The sequence below is a fragment of the Balaenoptera musculus genome, chromosome 1 (assembly GCF_009873245.2).
Source record: "Balaenoptera musculus isolate JJ_BM4_2016_0621 chromosome 1, mBalMus1.pri.v3, whole genome shotgun sequence".
Taxonomy (NCBI): domain Eukaryota; kingdom Metazoa; phylum Chordata; class Mammalia; order Artiodactyla; family Balaenopteridae; genus Balaenoptera; species Balaenoptera musculus.
In genome coordinates, this window is record NC_045785.1 from 170,407,654 (window position 1) to 170,423,482 (window position 15,829).

At 37.8% G+C, this 15,829-nt stretch overlaps 1 protein-coding gene across 2 annotated transcripts in view; it reads left to right on the forward strand.

Moving 5' to 3' along the window:
- The window catches only part of USH2A (usherin), an 816,496-nt gene that overhangs the window by 589,639 nt on the left and 211,028 nt on the right, over positions 1–15,829 (forward strand). For both annotated transcript variants that reach the window (XM_036853226.1, XM_036853215.1), the window contains exons 50-51: positions 7,058–7,281; positions 11,860–12,064. In XM_036853226.1, coding sequence (XP_036709121.1) covers positions 7,058–7,281; positions 11,860–12,064 — 429 coding nt within the window. The remainder of the gene's footprint in view (positions 1–7,057; positions 7,282–11,859; positions 12,065–15,829) is intronic.

Genomic DNA, 15,829 nt, shown 5'->3' on the forward strand with positions numbered 1-15,829 from the left:
TCTCGGGTCACCTGGGAGTTGTCTGCAGTCAGAAGAAGAAAAGAGTATGAAATAACAGGTGTGGGTTTGTTTGTTTGTTTGTTTGTTTTTTGGCCAGGTCTAGAAATAGCAAATAGTTTTATTAACATTTCATTGACTGGAACTCAGCTATCTATCGATACCTAAATGCAAGGGAGTCTGGGAGATCTGCCCATGAATTTCTTGCCACTGTGACTAAGAAGAGTTTCTAACTCCATTCATAGAGTCCATGCTCTTAACCTTCCTGAGCATTCTGATACCTGAACAAGCATTGGATACTCTCCAACCCAAACCGTATCAATGTTTATCAAGTCTGATGAACAGGCCCAGTATAACTACCAAGTTGCCAACATTTTCTGATGACCAGAAAAAAATGAGACATTGACTACACATCACAAGTGTGCCCAAGTTAGAAGAAAAGGTGCTGTGTATGTGTGCTAAGCTCTAAGGCAGTGACTTTTAAAGTATGGCTCGGGGATTTCTGAGGGTCTCTAAGACCTCTGGTGGTGTCTATGACATCAAAACTATTTTCACAAGAATACTGAACTATTATACGCCTTTTTCACTGTCATTCCCTCATAAGTATACAGTGGAGTTTTCCAGAGGTTACATGACATGTAATATTGCAACAGATTTTTTTTAATTGAAGTATAGTTGATGTACAATATTATATAAGTTATAGGTGTACAGTATCACGATTCACAATTTTTACAGGTTGTATTCCATTTATAGTTATTATAAAATATTGGCTATATTACCTGTGCTGTAAAATCTATCCTTGTAGCTTATTTATTTTATATATAGTAGTTTGTACCTCTTAATCCCCTACCCCTACCTCGCTCCTTCTCCCTTCCCTTTCCCCACTGGTAACCACTAATTTGTTCTCTATATCTGTGAGTCTGCTTCTTTCTTGTTGTATATTCACAAGTTTGTTGTATTTTTTTAGATTCCACATATAAACGATAACATACAATATTTGTCTTTCTCTGTCTGATTTATTTAGCTTAACATAATGCCCTCCAAGTCCATCCGTGTTGCCGCAAATGGCAAAATTTTCGTTCTTTTTTATGGCTGTGTAGTATTTCATTGTATATCTACCACATTTTCTTTATCCATTCATCTGTTGATGGGCATTTAGGTTGCTTCCATGATATTGCAATAGTTGAATGCAGAAGCAGATAGGAGAATTCAGTTACTTTTATTAAGCTAGACATTAAAGAGGCTTGCAAAAATATAAACAATGTCATTCTTCTCACTAATTTTTCTCAGTTTGGAAATATGTTTATTTTTTCATAAATATTTATGTTAGCATGTTATATATTTATCATTATTTTAAATGAATTAATGAATATCTATTTCAAACATTTCAGTTTTAGGCTCTAACCCAGTAAATATCAACAAATCTTACCCATATAAACAAAAGTTATTTGGGGTCCTCAATTATTTGTGAAAGTATAAAAGGGTCCTGGCACCAAACTTTGAGACCCACTGCTTTAAGGCTTAGTAATCAGGTCTGCTAGAAATTCATGGCCGTTAGTTAGTTATCCTGTACTATGACTAACCAGTTGTGTACCTCTTTCTCCTTTAGATGTGTTAGCTAAAAACAGGTCCATTAAAGACAGAACCATGGTCATGGGGTAGTGGGGATGCAAAAGTGCTGCCGCCCCCCAAATACCGTAATGAGTCAGAGTTTGAAAACAGAAGTAAGCTGTCTCATTTTAGCATTATTGCTCATCTGTTGCTTTTTTTAAGTCAATTGCCATATTCCTTCATTCAATAAACATGTACCACGTAGTGACTATATTCGAAATATCATTCTTAGTGCTTTGTGAGTGTAAAAATGGCTAAGATTCCATTTTTATCCTTAAGGACTTGCAATTAATCAAGGAGAAAATTGCCTGTAAGGTTAAACACAGGCATAAGAGAGGGATGAATACAAGCATAATCTTAAGACTGAGTGATCACTCCAGCCAAGATGATGAAGAAAGCTAAACCGCTGATCAGAACCGCAAACAACGAGTAGGATTTTGAGACACGTGGATGGAAGAAGGACGTTTCAGCTAAAGGGCATGGTTTGAGCTGAAGTGTGAAATTAACAGCCTGCAAAGCATGTCTAGGTAGGAGTGAGCAGTTGGGTTGACTGGAGGAAGATGCCGTGTGTAAGGAAATAGAGGGAGATAAAGCCGAGAAGCCGAAAGGATTTGAACATTATTTGGTACTCAGGGAATAGTCAATGCGATGATGAGAACAGTGATTTAAGGAGATAAATTAGATTTGGGTGGCAGAGTGGATGTGAAGGAGAAGGAAAGATAAGTCAGTTAAAACTCTTGCCAGAAGTGCCTGTTCTAAGAAACGGAATAGAGGTCACTGTCCTCTAGGACAAAGGCTCTTAATCTTTTGGAGGTCGTACACTCCTGGTAGAATCTTTTGAAAGTTACAAACCCTCACTTCAAATAATAATATGTAGGATACACACAAAAATTGTTTTGCCATTTCATACGCCCTTGAAGTCCGTCCACGGGCCCAAATTTCAGAATCACTGGTGTACTTCAATATGATATACGTGCTAGCCAACTATTTCCTAAGCAAACTGTGCCATCCCTCAATTCCTGTGAATCAAAATTAGCTCCAGAGTTTCCCCTGACCTTCAACAGTTCCACCAACTCTGGTAATCATGGCGGACTGAAAGAATGAGGCTTTTAAGAAGGAAAAAAAAAAATCTCTTTTTAGTCTCTTGACCTCCCTGCAGGTTTCACTGAAAGCAGACACGTTCCACATGTCTTTTTCCTCTCCCTGTTGCCTCTCCCTCCTGTCGCCCCCTAATGATTGTGACCTTAGTGACCTTCCAGAATATCCATATGGCCCTTTCTTTCCTCGACCTAGCAACACCATACCTGCTGCTTGAGGGTTTGGATCTCATAATATTGTTCCTAAGCCTGGCCTCTCTCCCTGCCTGGCATTGTGTGCCTGCCACGACACCGGGCTGGCTCGTAAAACATCTCTTTATGTACTTTATTACTTAAACTCTTTTATTTGCCTGCAGGAGCCCTTTAACAAAATCACATTGAATTGACTTTCTCACACCAAATCAAATCTCCCTGGTCCCAGTTCAGTTGTCTTTGTCAATATGTATTTTATAAATGGAGTGAATTAACAGATGCTGTTGGAACAGAAGTGCTGGAGTAGCATTTATGTTTTTAGTGCTCTCTCTGGGCAGATGAGTTGTGTAGGAGTGTTACACAGGTACCTCGGGATGAAAGTCATGCTCGTCATTTCAGTGGATATGTATTCTTAACCATTTTCTTTGAATATATTTTAAACCTCTTTATTACTCTTTTTATTCGTAGTGTTTGCTTATATGGTTTTATCATTTGTGCCATCAATCTTAGATTGGACTTGATTATACCCCTTCATATTAAAAGATGAAACTTAAAGCCTCTCTATCAGGCAAAGAGGACAGGATTTTCTGTTAGCCATGAGGAACTAATCATGACATACCTTTGGAACATATTGCTTTATTTCTATTATCTGTGTTCTTCATGCAACCTTGGATATGAAACTCTGGGTTGAAACTGTTCTAGAATAAAGTACTGACTTTCCATGTCCTAGACTGTGACATCAGTCAAATGAATGACTACCCCTGTTACATAAGATGGAATCTGGGGACTTTGCAGAGAGGAAAATACATCATAGAAATCCATTGTGTAAGATGTGTATTGAAAGATTTTCCAGGAAGATTTCCATATGACATAATGACCTTTTGAAACGTGTAATGTATAAATGCTATAAAATACATTGCAATGATCTGGGGAACATTTTTACCCTACCCTGTCTCAGTTTTGTGGTGGTAGCTATAGAGCCAGCTGCTAGTGAAGACAAGATGCTTTTCTTTTCTTTCATGCTCTGCCATCAACTTTATGTTTGTCCTGAGAATGACTAATCACAAACCTGTTTTTTTTTTACATTCTTCCAGGCCTGAAGTATAATTCCTTGGCTTAAAATGTGGTCCCCATGGTCAATCCCAGAGTTCCACAATGATTTGTCATATTCTAGACACTGTTTTTTATGACTGTACTATTTTTAACTCAAAAGCATGTTAATTCTTGGATAACTCTTAGGAAAATGGCACACTTGTTTTACAGAATTAGCAATTTAGAAATTCATCAGGACTGTATGTTTATAAATGCTCTCCTTTCAGCCATGGACATTAATTAAGTGTTAGTAACATATTGGAAGTATTCATAATATTATGAGTAAAAAAATTCTTTCCTTCACTCTTTTCTCAGTTGTATCCAATGAAACGGAAGCTATCCATTGGATATATGCACTGTTTGGAAAGACAGTATAGGCTGTTTGATCTCAGAAATAAATATCTAATAGTTCAGTGCATACACTACCCCTTTAATAACATCTGCATCTTGTTCAGAGAGAATCTCCACCTTTGTACAAATTTAATGAAGAGCCTCTGGAAGTGTAGATCAATCCATCAATAATACATGACCCATTTTGGTTTTCTTTGGGCATATCTAAAACTGTGATTTCTGTGTGTCAAAGTTCAAAAGTCAAGTGCTCCATGTGATAAATTAGGTAGGGTCAAAAGTTATTGCAATGCAGTTTCAGAAGATTGTCTGTCTCTGAATTTGCAGCTCATTCATGCTGAAGTGATGCACTATGGGAATTACTACCAAGCTCTGCTCGGCAACATCTGCTCTCCCTAAGTGAGTTAGTGCACGTCAGACATCTTTATGTCAGAATATTGCAGTGATGGATGCAGTCTTCAGAAAATGCTGCATAAAAATCTGGTGTGCCGTTCTGGCCATTAAGTGAAATTACTATTTAAATTAATGGCACTGTCACAGTTTATCTGTGCAAAGAATGAACGCTGATTAGGGTATTAAGTAATTAGCAATTTATCACACTGGAACAAGGTTGATAATAATTAAAGAAGTAATGGTTTACCAAAGAAACTAGAAAGGGAGTCACTTCTTGTTATATGAGTGAAATCTTGGCTTTAAATTTTAATTCGGTGAAACAAAGATGAAGCTCTTTGTGAAAGAAAGCATCCTTTTTTTCTAGTGTAAAAACAGTTCATTATCAAAATTTTAGTTGACCTGTCAAAAGTCCCTCAGAGCGATCAGATGGCTGATTAGGAGTTTGGAATTAGGTCAATGTCTGCATTTTGATTTTATACTTAAAGCATGGTGAGACCGTAAAGTAATTTGGGAGTAGAGGTGGAGAATGTATTCTGCTCCCTAAAGGGCCAGTTTTCAGATTTTGATTGCTCTTTAAAATAGAAACATGAATTATTTTAAGAAAACTGCTGGAGAAAAAAAAAAAAATGACAGCAAAGAATCCAAGGTTGTATTTAAATGTCTGATCAGAAAGCAGCAGGAAAAAAAATGCCCAAACAATATAAAACTTGAAGCTGTGGATTTTTCTTTTTAGTGTGTGTGTGTGTGTGTGTGTGTGTGTGTGAGACAGTGTGTGAATGTTACCCATCATAATCAAGACTCAGACTACAATGATAGCCCTGCTGTGTGTACCTATTTGAAAGAACTTCCCCTGGAAATGTGAATACAACTAAAATTATTAATAAAGCACCAAAGAAAACAGTTTACTTTTAAGCCAATTACTTTGAACAGTTATCACCTTTAAACATGATGTCGAAATGCAATTATGATCAATGTATATCATTAATCATAAATACAAAATTTTTAATATTGAGAGAGATGTTTTTAAAGTTGAAAGATCAATGAGAGTTCTTTGGAGTCATGTGTGGATAAACATCTTTCTTAAGGCATGTGGCAAGTCAGTGTCTACTTTCAATGATTTTTTTATAAACTGGAAAGCACTTAAAACTCATTGGTCTATTATTAGGAGTGTCTTTCATAATGTAGGTGTTTGTACAGGACCAGATTGAGCAATTCGGGACCCCAGGGCCCTTTGTAGTTGAGGTTCTTTACGTTATCAGTCGGGACTAATAATAAATAAACAAAATTCTAATGAAAATAAATCATTCATCACATTGCGCTGCTATATAACTGGATATAAATTCTATTCTGATAGCCCTGTGACATGGGGTATAGGCATCTTAATTTCTAGCTTAATCTGACTCTAGTACATTGTTTATTTATTCAGCCTTTTATGTCTATATTTCTGCTGTGTCTCTTCTATGGCAAGATCTAAATGATGTGAACACAAGCAGTTACACTGAATCGGGTGGGAGAAAGGAGGCTGTTTGGTATCTCAGGCACACCTGTCTTTCATCGAGAAGTGGAGATCAATGATCCTCCCTGCAAGGTCTTTTGGCCACCACCCCAAGCTCTTAGCCACGTCCAGTGATGGGTCTAGGGCAGCTCGAAGAATGGTGGCCAAATGGTTCACCTGATCAGTGAGTGCACTCAACTGGTTTTGAATACAAATCTATCTCATGACCAAAGAATGGTTACAGTTGCTGCTGGATTCACAAGAATCAAATATCTGTATCTTAGACAAAGGCAGGCAGAAACTTACAAGATGCTTGCGCAAAGTCTCCAGTTCTAGGATGGTGCTACCTCTCCACTGTCTAGCCTCTTATCCCAGAGTGTTTGGGTGACCTCTTCTCCCTTGTGAATTTCTAAAGATTTCTTCTGAGTTCCTGTGGTTTAACTACCCCTTCTTCTGCAACAAGAGGTTATCATCACAAAATGGGCAGGCAGTTCTCATGACAGAAATCAGATCATTTTTTATGGCACTTAGGAGAAATTTGGCCCCCTGCTGAATGGTTTTAGAACACTTCCTCTTGTGTGTTCTTTACCTAATTAGTGTCTACTGCTCTTGGTCAGAAGGACCCCCTCACTGTACATTAGTGTCTACTGCTCTTGGTCAGAAGGACCCCTCACTGTACATTTAAATCACCTTGGTAGGGAAATGCTACCTGAGCTATCGTACCACTTCAGGAACTGCCTGAGTCTGACATTTTTATACCAAACTTTATAGCAGCCTCAGTTTTCTTCTCTTTTTTTATTTCATATTCATATATAACATTTTATTGTTGCAGGGATGTTCTGTTGTGGGCAGGATTATATGAATATGTCAGATACCATATGCTGCTCAGCTTCCAGTGGAGAGTCTAAAGCACATGTTAAAAAGAATGACCCAGTGCCAGTAAAATGCTGTGAGACTGAACTTATTCCAAAGAGCCAGAAATGCTGTAATGGAGTTGGATATAATCCTTTGAAATATGTTTGCTCTGACAAGATTTCAACTGGAATGATGATGAAGGTAATTGATAGAAAACCTCTCGGGCTGATTTGACAATGGAAAGAGAAATACATTGTTCATAACTATTTTTCTAAAATAGGAATATAAAAACTCCTGTGTGCATTATTCATTTTCACATTACGTCCATATTAATACCAAATGAGTTCGCTATGATTGATGTTATTGCAATGAATTCTAAAGGAATTAATAATGATTAGCTGTTCTCAGGAAGCTTTACCAGCACTTCAGATTAGTGCAGACAGAAAGTCTGAGCCGGCATGTTGCTGTGGAGGGAGATGAAGGGAAATTCAGCTTCTTTTCTCTAGCCCCCCAACCATAGACCATCACTTTCCTTTCATAGAGAACTTACATACAGCAGATTCACTTCACTGTGTTTCTATCATATTCCTTAAGACAGTGCAAGATCAGCAAAAGCTAGCCAACCACAGAAATGAATAGGCCTGTGGGTGCATCATTTATGTGTGTACGTTGAGATGCTCCACATACAGCCATGCCGTGTTTGTTAGCATTAAACTTGACCCAGCACTCTAGAAACCTACCAGTTTAAGGAAAGGATTATGGGCATTTAAAAAACAAACACCCTACTATGTTTGGTAGTAATTTGTCACTAAGAGATGGCTAAAAATCGGTGCTTTGGTCACAGACAATAGAAGAGCTCTTGCTGAGTGAGGCAACTACACAGTCATTGTGTGGATGTCATGGTCTGTCGAATGGTCCATAAGTCTTGAGATTTTTAAGGCCCCAGCAAGCGATTTGTGGCAACGAATATTAAGATATGTATAACCGAATCACTTTGCTGTACACCTGAAACTAACACAACATTGTAAATCAACCATACTCCAATAAAATTAAAATTAAAAAAAAGAAAGGAAAAAACAGATAACACATAAAATTGTTGAAGAGAGTAGGTACTTCATGAAGTGAATAACCACACAAAACACCCAACAAAAATAGTAAGGTTTTGTCTACAAAACTTTTTAAGAATCGATCTGATTTGAACACAACTGTAGTCAGTTCTATGAAAGAAATCTATCCAACACTATGTTCCAAAATTTATTCCAGGCCAGTGTTTTCAGAAGTTTTGACTAGGACATTTTTCTTAAATACTTAGTATTTTTTGGTCTTAAAGAGCTGGTGATGTTGCAAGAACGTGCCTTTAAAATAACGAGTTAGGAAGCATCTATATAAAAAAACTCTCCTTAAAGGGGCACTCATATTTGAAGAATGAAGATAGAAAACCTGTTAGTTTCAGAAATGACATCATCACTCACAACTATGTGTTTCATTATTGCCCACCTCACATTTGATTCCCAGGCATCTCATTTTGGTCAAGAAGAGACAGCTTCCATTATTTAAGGAGGAAGTTCAGGATATAACCATGATCTTTTAAGATGGCTTGAATTGGCTCTATGAAGACCAATTAACAGTTGTATTTAAAATTCATATTTAAATGATTATGATTAGGAGATTTTCTGAATGCTGAATCAAGCAGTGTGTTATAGGTAAAGTTCAATCCATAGATCCCATTTTGTTTCCTGAAGACCTCTTTCCTGGAGTCTTCCTATTGCTGCTCCAATCTGGACTGGATCACTGTGGGATTTCTGCACAGCTGTCCCAGCCCATCTTCTCTAAGCTGTCAGTTTGGGAATTCCTCTCACTCCTCCTCTGTGTTGGTCTTCCTGTGTTCGAACCCCAGGTGTCCCTTTTTGCCACCTTCTTTTGAAAAATTATCTCCCTTGATATAGGTGCATGAAAGGTAAATGTTTTGAGAGCTTGATGTCTGAAATTATTGTAATTCTATTTCCCATTGGATTGATAGCTTAGCTAGGTATACAATTCAAGGTCAAAAATTATTTCTACACAGGATTTTGAAGGCATTTCTGCATTTTAAAATTTTCATTGCTATTCTGATTCCTGTTTCTTTGTAGGTAACCATGTCATTTTTCCTATGACAGTTTTTAAGACATTCTCTTTATTCTGCTTTTCTAAAATTTCATGACAATGTGCTTCTATGTAGATGTTATTATCATCATTATTATTAATATTCATAATGATATACTTTTTGTGGACTTTTTCAGGGTGTGGTCTATGGCCTTCAATTCCAGGGACTGTTATTTTATTATTTCTTTGATAATTTGCCCCTTCTTTTGTCTGTTTTCACTGATCACTTGGGTGTTGGACTTCCTAAACTGTTATTTTAATTTTTTCTTCTTGTTTCTTGCCTATTGATTAACTCCTCATCTTTTTCAATGTGATGAGATATTGCCTTAACTATGTCTTTCCACCTTTCTATTGATTTGTTGTAGGGTTTTTTTAGCTATCATATTATTTTTTAGTTTTTAAGTGCTCTTTCTTGTTTGCTGATTATTACTTATGTCATCCTACTCTTGTTTCATTCATGGAACGTCTTTTTTTTAATCATTCTGGAAATATTCATTCCATTGTTGCTTTTTTTAATTGTTTGCTTTATTCTTTGAATTGTCTCATTTGTTTGGTACTATTTTTTGCCTATAAAATTTTAGTTTTTTAAATTTATTTTATTGAAGTATAGTTGATTTACAATGTATTAATTTCTGCTGTACAGCAAAGTGATTCAGTTATATATATATATATATGTATATTCTTTTACATATTCTCTTCCATTATTGTTTAAGATTGGTACTATTTTAATACTTAAAGAAGTATCCTTAATACTCCATCCTACATCAGGATGGCATACATGCCTGGCTGCCATATGGAGTATCCAGTAGCAAAGAAGGCTAGGGTTCTCACTATGCAATATGGAGAATTGCGTTTGGCTTTCCCACTCTGGCTCCTGGCTTATATCTTCCAGTGGACCATCTCTATTTTTTTTTTTTAGGTTCATCAATTATTTTCTAAGTTTTTCTCATTTTTTTAATACTTGGCCAAATGCAGCTCTAACAGCACACATACTGCTCATGTTCTAAGCTATGACGTCTTCCCCAGAGTGGTGAGCTCAGGAACACTTGGCTTGCTTTGACAGTTATCCCAAGGCAGAGTTTGCAGAATATTTAGCCATAGCACAACAGACCTCCTCAGCTTCCCAAAGCCCAGTACGTATTTCTTTGCCACGGCCTGCTTAACCCTAAGCCAATGCTACATACTTCAGGGTTTTGTTATTGTTGTTAAGACAACTTCAAAGTACTAATTTGTGTTTTTGCTAGAATACACTGGACTATGCTGAGGTAAAAACAGACATACTCATGTATGGAATGGGTCAACAGAATGAATTTTTTTAAACCTTTCATGTGACAGTCCAGTGTGAGACTGGCAGATCTCCTCCATGCAACATCTCAGGAACCCAAGTCGCTTCCATCTCGTGGGGCTTCACAGTGGAAAAAGGGAGAGAGTGGATGATTTCACATGTATGTGTCTTCCCTGGATGCAGAATGCATCTCTTCTGTACACAGTCACACAGACATTTCTAGTCACATGACTCTTGCTATTGTAGCCGGACTTGAAACTCTAGTGTTCCAGGGGAGAAAAGACAAAAATGGGCACTCCTGGGCACATAGCCTTGTCTCTGCCACATCCATCCACTTCCCAGCTTCCAAAAACGTGTGTTACTTCCCTTCCTGTTTCCTTGGACTTTCCATATTTCTTTATTGTCATTTGGTTGGGCTTTAAGAGGAAATGAAGATAAATGCACATGTTCGATTCACCATATTTAAATGGAAATCCAACTATATTTTTCTGAAGCAGCTTTACTTTGATGATCGTTGGGAAAATAATTTAACTTATTTTAGGTAAAGAGACAGATTGAATGTAGATCACTTTTAAATAACAAAAATGATTTTAAATAAGTTATGCTACCTATATAAAGGGAAGATGAAGTAGAGCTTTGCCTTATGAGAATATTGCCTTATTTATATCTCCTGTAATTTGGGATGGTGAAGTATTTCATTTTCTGAGATTAGAGCCTACTAGTACTTATCAATAGCTATAAAATGTCCAGAGATTCACCAGAGAAAAAGTTTATAAATATAAATAATAATGATTATAATGACAGTTCATGAAATATTTAAATTTTCTAAAACTTGGATGCAGAATACCTCTTATTAGTCCAAATCTCCCAAGAGCACAAGAAGTGCAGATTCTCAAATTTCACATTCTTTATTTTGTCTAAAACTCCATTAGGAAAGTGTCAAAGTAACAATAATAAAATAACGACTCCTGTTATTATTTATAGCATATCTATTAAGTGTAAGGCATTTACGTTATCTCATTTGAGTCATTCAAACAAACCCGCATAGTAAATTGAATTTCCATTCTTTCATGTAAGAAGCTGAGGCTTTGAGCGGATAAGAGACTCGTTCAAGGTCACAACACCAAGAAGTTGCAAAACTGGATTTTGAATCCAGATCTGTGTCATTTCAAAGTAACTGCTCTTTCTAGTATACAGACTGCCCTCATTTCTTTTTATGAATTTTGAGGTGTTCATTCATGAACTAAGCACAAGAAAATTTCATTTGAGAGTTGTAAAAACCTACGCCACACATGTCTAAATGAACGTTTTCAATTCCCTTCCCCCCGCCCCACCTCTACCGCTTGACTTAGGAAACCAAAGTCTGCAGGACCGTCTGCCCGGTGTCTATGGAAGCCACAGCGCACTGCGGCAGGTGTGACTTCAACTTTACCAGCCACGTTTGTACTGTGGTAAGAGGATCTCGCAATTCCATCGGGAAGGAATCAGTGGAAGAAATGTGCTCATCTGCTGAAGAACCTGTTCATATGGGAAGTGTAAGCACACTCTCCTTCACAGGTAACAGAAAGGGAGCCACCTGCCCGTGGCTTAGACGGGGGGGGGGGGGGGGGGGGGGGGCGAAAAGCTGCTGAAAACGCAGATTTCCTTCACTCTGACCTCAACTCCCTCCTTCACCTCATATCAATTAATTCCATCATACTTATGAGCCAGATAGTTACCAGGTAGTTAAAGGCACAATCTGGATCTGGTCAAAGTTAGTAGTTTAAAGTTTTTCAGAGTCGAACTTTAAACAAGGATGTACTCTATTTTAAAGTAAGCCTGTAGAGAATGAAGAACAGGGAAATAAATTAGTTACGTGACCTTTTATGGTATATCCAGTTAATTTGCAATGAGCCTGATTTTCTTTCTCAAAAGTTGGAACGCAGGCTTTCAATAAGTGCCATGAATGAATGTTGTTATTCTTCCAAGCAGAAAAGAGGTAGAAACCCGTCTGCTCACTAAGACCTGGCAGCATCATTCCAAGGAGGAGACAGACTGCTCAGTGACGTCAGTATCCCTTTCCTGATCTTGGGTCTGGGGCCAGAGACTGTGCTCTCCTGCAGCCTGGTGTTTCCCCAAGATGGCCATCATCTTGGGAACAAGAACCTTCATGGTTATTGAAAATAGTAATTTCCAAGCCCCATCTTAGCCCTACTGCATTAGTCCAAAATAGTGATTCTTAGGCTTGGCTGAGTCAGGTGAAAGACGCTGTAAATTTTAGGATCATCTCCAAAATAGTTCTGCCATCTATTAAATTTTTGTTATTCATTCATTTACTTAAGTCCCTGCTTAAGTTTCTGTTCTTTGAAAAATTAGATGTGCGTGGGTAACTGTGTGTGTACACACACCTATTGTTTAGTCAAATGGAATACATTTAAGTGACATAATTCAAGCCAGCTGAGGTCAAATAAACAATAAAACCACTGTATTCCATCATGACTCATCATTCTGCCTTACCCAGCCAATGGTGGGTGATAATGGCAAACCTTGAGAAGGAAAACAGTAAAGCAGGATACTGGGATGAGAGGGAGTAGATTAGGAAGGGAAGGAAGGAATAGAGATAAAGTTTACTGAGTATTACTTAGTCCCAGTGCTGTGCTAGACAGTTTTTTTTTTTTTTAAGTAGAGTTGATTTACAATGTTGTGTTAATTTCTGCTTACAGAAAAGTGATTCAGTTATACATCTATACATTCATTTCTTAATATTCTTTTCCATTATGGTTTATCACAGGCGATTGGATATAGTTCCCTGTGCTATACAGTAGGACCTTGTTGTTTATCCATCCTATATATAATGGTTTCAATCTGCTAAAGCCGAACTCCCAGTCCCTCCCTCTGCCACTCCCCCTTTGTGCTAAACATTTTTAAACCTTATCTTAATTTACCCATAAAGCAATCAGGTAAGTATGCTCATTTCACAGATGAGGAAACTGAGGGTCAGATCTGTAAAAGTAACTTGTTGTGGTAATAGTCAGGTTCAAATTATGTCATCTTTAGGAGCTGCAGATGTAGTGGACACCACATGGTATAAGGGTCCTTTCGGAGTGCTCCAAACCTCCCTCAAGCAGTTCCTTCCACCTGAAATGTTCTTCTTAACCATCACACTCAAGGCCAAGGTCAGAATTCACGTTCTCAGTTTAGGCTTCCCAAGTCCACCCCCTCTCTCCTCTGTGCTCCTGTGACACACGGTCATGCCATTCTCTACTTCTACCATGTATGTGTCATAGGCATCGGGACACTTGTCTCGTCTCTCCTACCAGATTGAAGTATCCACGTGCATAGAACATCCCTGTTTAATTTTACCTTATTTTTAGATTTAGCACACTGTAAGCAAACAAAAAAATATTTATTGGAATGCCTTTAGGTAGGAAAAGCCTCCGGATAGAAAACAGTTGGACCACTAATCTCTTCCCACTCCCAGTTATAGATTTAAGTCATGAACCCTCATTCAAAAATTGCTTGGTTTTCTGCTAAGACAGTTCTCTGCTTTTATCTGCCCTTGGTAATCAACGTCAAGATTTTGAAGGGTTTTTAAGACATATTTGCAGTAGACCTCTCCAGAAGAGAATAGCTGTTTCCACCTACTGATATAATATTGCAGGGACTTCTAACATCCATATTTCAGATCAGTTTGACTACCAGAAAACACTATAAATTGAATATGAAAAATAATAAAATTTTACTTTTCATGAAAAAAAATTAAGCACTCAAATGATGCTCAAACAAATTCCACTGAGACCAATTTAGACGAAAAGCCAACCATTTTTAGAAATTGACAACTAAAAGCTACAACCACCAGTGCTGACCAAAATTCATTTGTTCTTACAATCATTTATTTATCAAAAATATTTATTAAATCCTTAGTAATAACCATCAGTATATGAGGACCAATAACTTGAAAACTAGTAGGAAATTCCATCAGGATTTGAAGCTAATATGAAGAGATAGGGAAATTAATACATTATTACCTCTAATATGAGAAACGATGTACAGGTAAGTTCTATGATAGAGGTAAGCATAGGATGCTTTGGAAGAGTATTGCAAGGACACCTAACCCAGACTGGAAAGACTTCAAGAAGGATACTGTGCCCAAAGAAAGAACTGAAGGACAAGTTAGAGCCTATCAGTTTAAGGGGAGGTAGGCCAGGCAGAGAGAGCAGCACATGCAAAGTGCAGGAAGCAGGAGGAAGCCCAGCAGGTCTGAAAAACAAGTATCTTCATACGGATGTAGCACATATAAGACAGAGAAAGTGATGGAGAGGAGGCCAAAGAGCGGGGGTCAGACTATGAAGGCCTTTTAGGCCACACTAAAGAGTTTACCTTTATACCGCAATGAGTGGATAGTTAGTGAAGCTTTTTAAGCAATGGAATGACACAATTATATACACATTTTTGGAAGGATTGCTCTGTTAGCTAAAAAAATGATTGGAGACAAATATGTATGGGACCTTTCAGCAATTAACAAGTAAATATTGAGCAAACATACCGCCCCAAAACCCAACACCCTCATTTAGCAGAATATTAGCCCCATGTTAACATGTAAAATGATTTTGAGATAACAAGTTAAAAATAAAAGAAGAAGAATAGTTGGAAATTCTGGCAAAGAAAAAAAGAGCTCTGAGAAATGAGAGAGATGATTGAGGAAAGGTAAAATTTCAACAAGTGATTCCTTATGTGTAAAGCAAAAAGAATGCTTTTATGGGCTGGGAACATCTTTGAAGGACCAGGCCTCACAGGAAAATATAGAAGTAAGGCTAAGACTTGAGAGAGTCAAAAAGGAGAAGAATGAAATACAGTGGAGGAAAGAACAGGAATAAAATGTGGACAGTTGCCACAACTGAAATTAGAAATGGCAACATGGGCTTGAAGGCTACACAATAACAGTTATTCGCAGTGAATAGTTTAATCTGCTATAGCAAGAGGTTCAAAAATACAGTTACCATCTGTGGGTGAGTGGACGGATGGTCTGGGCAGCTCAGCCCCACAAGGTCATTCAGGATCTGGATTTCTCCTCATGCTTCCAAGTGGTACAGCCTGAGTTGTTACAACACCCTTAGTTCCAGCCCATCAGAAGGGGTAAGAATGCTAACAGAAGGCAAGTGATTTCTTCTTCAGCAAGTGATGCACAAATTACCCATGTCACTTCCACACTCCTTCCGTTGTTGAGATCAGTCCTGTGACTACACCAGACTGCAAAGAAAACTGGGAAATGTAGACTCTGGCCAAGAGGTCTCTGACCAGGACAGAAGGGGGATCTGGGGACCCACTGGTGGTCATCACAGG